The sequence below is a fragment of the Mus pahari genome, chromosome 4 (assembly GCF_900095145.1).
Source record: "Mus pahari chromosome 4, PAHARI_EIJ_v1.1, whole genome shotgun sequence".
NCBI classification, from domain to species: Eukaryota; Metazoa; Chordata; class Mammalia; order Rodentia; family Muridae; genus Mus; species Mus pahari.
The window spans coordinates 13,790,159-13,795,257 of record NC_034593.1 but is presented as its reverse complement, the minus strand read 5'-3'; the positions used below and the strand labels follow the sequence as shown (position 1 = coordinate 13,795,257).

General features: G+C 40.5%; 1 protein-coding gene across 1 annotated transcript; it reads right to left on the bottom strand.

The window, feature by feature from the left end:
• Positions 1–1,893: 1,893 nt before the first annotated feature.
• Positions 1,894–2,412, bottom strand: LOC110321063. The gene has a single exon (XM_021197160.1). It carries the CDS (start codon positions 2,410–2,412, stop codon positions 2,029–2,031), a length of 384 nt encoding a protein of 127 aa, XP_021052819.1. The 3' UTR covers positions 1,894–2,028.
• Between the last annotated feature and the right edge of the window lie 2,687 nt (positions 2,413–5,099).

Here is a 5,099-nt window from a genome sequence, read left to right as displayed (position 1 = left end):
AGTGGGAGTGGGTGGGTAGGGGAACAGAGGTGGGGGGAGGGGTATGGGAAACTTTCGGGATAGCATTTGAAATGTAAATAAAGAAAATAATGATAAAAAAAAAGAAAAAAAAAAGAAAGACTATTTAACAGAGAAGGGAGAGAACAGAATGAAATTTCCTCTATAAGTTTCTCATTTTGCAAGTATTATTGGACCCAGTGGTGACAGTAGAGAAGAAAACGGATATAATAGAATAAATGTGGAATGCATATACTTATTAAATTTAGGAAAAGCTAACCTCTGGGAAAGAGAAAAGAATAGGCTTTTGAGAAGACACATTGTAGAAGCCATGCGTGTGTGTATTATATGCATAATATATATTCACATTTTACAATTAAAATAATTTGTTCTATGACGCTAATCTCAGGGTGGTATAGGGAAGTGGTTCTGATGCTTGGATTGGGAATCTGCATGTTCATATGCTAAGATTCTTGTGCCATATGTGTTCTTGATTGATCAATAAAGTTTCCACCTTAATTTCCTTTGTGATTAATGAGTGTATTGGCATTACTTACAGAAGCATGGATAAGGAGTTACTTAGAGGTACATGGGTGCCTCAAAGGCAGCTACACCACTCTGTGAAGCCCACTCTAGCAAGGGTAGGGATATTTGTATCACTATAGTTACCTACACAACTTGCAGACAGCTCCAACCCAAATTCTTCCTTTCTCTAGAAACTGTTTTCTACTACACAGCCTACAGAAAGGGCCTCCATGCCTCTAAACTCCATTTACTTTCTGAGTGTGATGTTTAATATTGACTTTCAATGGTACAGACTCTAGAATCATCAAAGAGACAAAGCTCTAGACATGGCAACAAAGGATTGTCTTGATCAGAATAATGAGGTAGAAGGACTCACTCTAAGAATAGATTGCCCTTTTTGGACTTGAGTCCTGGAACAAAGCAAAATGAGAAAGTGAGCCGCTTCCCTGCCTGGAGGTAGGTTTTACCACTTAGCTGTGTGATCAAAAATCAGATGCTATTTCTTTTAAATTCCATCTTTGGGATATTTTTTCTTATAAATGAGGAAAACACTACACACAATGTTGTAAGTTTTCCTAGCTTCCTGGATTTTTTCAGTATCTCTTCTAAGAGAATATGCTTCAATTTGGAGGAAATATCTGGAAATTCTAGAAAAATCAAGGAAAGTTTAATACAGAAGCCTTTCCTTAAAAGTACCCATAGTTATTCTACATAAAAACCAGAAACCAAAACCATGCAACTATTAAACCACTGAGAAAAGTTTTTCAAGTGCCTGCTAGTCAAATATAATAATGGCTGAGAAAGGAAATTAGGGGATGGCTAATCAAAATGTGTAGAGAACAATGAATGGAGACCCTTGTCAAGAACTATGGCCATAGTCTATTACAGTGTACTTTACTTTCTAAGAGGACAAAAACAACCACTATATTTAAACCAAAACGACTGTGCAGCACAAGCTTTCAAAGAACATTCTTGTTTAAGAAGGCTCACTTTTACACATGGTAGGACTTGTGTCTCTAGCAGAGGATGGCCTAGGGTGGGAGGAGAGGCCCTTGGTCTTGCAAAGATTCTAGGCCCCAGTATAGGGGAATGGTAGGGCCAGGAATCAGGAGTGGGTGGGTTGGGGAGCAGGGGGAGGGGGAAGGGTATAGGGGATTTTCGTAGAGGAAACTAAGAAAGGGGATAACATTTGAAATGTAAGTAAAGAAAATATCTAATAAAAAAAGGAAAAAACAAAACACTGTGGTTAAAAAAATCTATGTTTTGATTTAATTTTCTTTCTACTTGTACACTACACCAAATCTATTCTTTCCTAATCAAAATGAAGGCCAAATAGAAAAGCATTTTTCATTTAAAAGGCTCACTTTTTTTTCACATTATGATTGATTTTATTGTCACCATCTTACAACTGTCATGTGGTCAATTTTGCCAGTGATATCATAACGGAAGGCTCAGCTCCTAGACCCATTCACTGATGTTTCTTAGGTCTTTGGACCCATTTGGAGCCTAGGAACTGGCCAGGTCTTCATTAGGAACTGGGGAGTTTTCAGGGCACTGTAGAACTTCTGGTGGTGTCAAGTTGACATTCTCATTCACTTGCTCATGGATGACTAATGCTAGAGCATTTCGACTAGATTCTTTAAGAATTCTTACTTTGATGGCTTTCTTTACTTTCGATGCCTGTTGAAACCCTTTCTTCCCCTTTTTCGTTATCTCAGCACAGCTTTTGCGACGCGAAGCAGGTTGGTTCTTGCTGGAGTACTTGCACCTTCGACCCTTGTTGGAGTACTTGCACCTTCGACTACAGGAAGCTGTACACTTCCTCTGCTTGGATCTTGCTGCTGCTCCAGCAGTAGTAGGCTCAGGCGCTCTCTTGGCCACACGTGCCATACTGGGACTCTTCCTCCAACTGGCCCCAGAGCTCTAAGCATCCTCCTTACCTACCTGTCAGAACAATGGTGGACCACACCCTCAGCTTTGATTGGTCAACAAAGTTCTGCCTACCCAGTGACAGCTAAGGAGTGACTGAGACCTCACAAAGCCTACCTTTGACCCCTTTGAGAATATGTAACCTATGCCAGGTATGTTTGGAGGCTTGCAAGTACATAAGACATGTAATGAGTGCCTGCTGCCATGGTTCTTGAAACTATGCTCATTTATCCTCTAACTTTGAAACCATAATCACCCAATTCTTTTATAAGTTGCTCTGGTCATGTTATCTCAAGAAGGCTCATTTTACTTTCATGAAAAAATATAGAGCTATAATTTAGTGTTGGTCCCCTTCCAGCTAGCCTCAGTGCAAGATATACATTACATTGGTCCTCATGATTTGTTTTTTAATCAACGGTAGTTATTCTTTTTTTTTCTTTTATATATTCCATTAATTAATTTTTTACACTCCATTTCTCATTTTGTTCTCCCCCCCCATCTACCCTCCGACTGCTTCACATTTCAGACCTCCTCCCCACCCTCCCAGTCTCCATGTGGATGCTCCCACCCCCTACCCCACTTGACTTCTAAACTCCCCGAGGCCTCCAGTCTCTTGAGGGTTAGGTGCAGCATCTCTGAATGAACACAGACCTAGCAATACTCTACTGTATGCTTATTGGGGGCCTCATATGAGTTGGTGTATGCTGCCTGGTTAGTGGTCCAGTGTTTGAGAAATCTCCAGGGTCCAGGTTAATTGAGACTGCTGGTCCTACAGGGTCACCCTTCTCCTCAGCCCCTTTCAGCCTTTCCTAATTCAACAACAGAGGTCAGCTGCTTCTGTCCCTTGGTTGGGTGCAAATATCTGCATCTGACTGACTCAGCTGCTTGTTGGGTCTTTTGAGGGGCAGTCATGCTAGGTCCCTTTTTGTGAGTGCTCTATAGCCTTAGTAATAGTGTCAGGCTTTGGGACCTCCCCTTGATTTGGATCCTACTTTGTGCCTGTCACTGGACCTTCTTTTCCTCAGGCTCTTCTCCATTTCCATCCCTGTAATTTTTTCAGACAGGAACAATTATGGTTTAGAGTTGTGACTGTGGGATGGCAACCCCATCCCTCACTGGATGTCCTGTCTTCCTGCTGGAGGTGGGCTCTATAAGTTCCCTCTCCCTACTGTCAGGCATTTCATCTAAGGTCCCTCCCTTTGATTCCTGAGGGTCTCTTACCTCGCAGGTCTCTGATACATTCTGGTGGCCCCCCCAAACTCCTATTTCCTGAGGTTGCCTGTTTCTATTCTTTCTGCTGGCCCTCAGAGCTTCAGTCCTTTTCCTTCACCCAACATCAGATCAGGTTTTCTCCTTCCCCCACTCCCCTCCCTGTCCACTTTCCTTCCCAGTTCCCTCCTTCCCCACTTGTGATTGCTTTCTTCTCTCTCCCAAGTGAGACTGAGGTGTCCTTACTTGGGCACTTTAATTGTTGACCTTTTTCAGTTTTGTGGACTTTATTTTATTTTTTAATTTTGGCTAATATCCACTTATTAGTGAGAAAGCTTCTGTAAGGCAAAGGACATAGTCAATAAGACAAATTTGCAACCTATAGATTGCGAAAAAATCTCCATATCTGATAGAGGGTTAATATCCAAAATGTATAAAGAACTCAAGAAGTTAATCACCAAAAAACCCAAACAACCCAATAAAAAATGGGGTATAAAACTAAACTGAGAATTCACAACTGAGGAATCTCAAATGGCTGAGAAGAACCTAAAGAAATGTTCAAAATCCTTAGTGATCAAAGAAATGCAAATCAAAATGACCCTGAGATTCCACCTTACACCAATCAGAATGACTAAGATCAAAATCTCAGGTGACAACACATGTTGGAGAGGATGTGGAGAAAGAGGAACACTCCTCCACTGCTGGTGGGATTGCAAACTGGTACAACCACTCTGGAAATCAATCTGGAGCCAGAAGCTGGAAACAACCTAGATGTTCCACAGCAGAATAATGGACACAGAAAAATGTTTCATTTAAACAAGGGAATACTACTCAGCTATAAAGGGTATCCTGAGTTATCCAGAGAAATAGATGAGACTAGAAAATATCATCCTGAATTAGGTAACTCAGACACAAAAGGTTCTTATCCTGACAAGTAATCATATTTCCTGAATCATTCTCTTCCTTTTTGCATGAATTAGTCAAGTCTTGCAGATTGGAAAGTTGAGCTAAACCCAGTGGGATATGAGTCACCAACTACCTCAGGGATAAAAGACAAAAGCTCTGTTGGCTCAGGAGTGTTGCTAGCCACATTTTCATTTTCATTGTTTCTTTTTTATCAAAAATACTTTAACTTTTTATGTGCAGTCTTTGTAATACAATATTGAGTGTTATCTCTAACACATCTTGGAGCAGGAATGGCTAACAACCAAGGACTTAACATATTTGCATCGCTGGATTCTAAAATTACCACAGACCAGAAGCTGGTGGGTACTTTATGCTTCTCTCCTTTAACAGTGGGAATATTTACTGTATGTTTTCTATCCAAGTCACACAACTACACATCAAAGGATTTCAGGAAGGAAAAAAACAGTTTTTTTAGTTAATAATTCACTCAATTGAGCAAAATTTTGTTCATACCATATTAATGATGAAGCCAT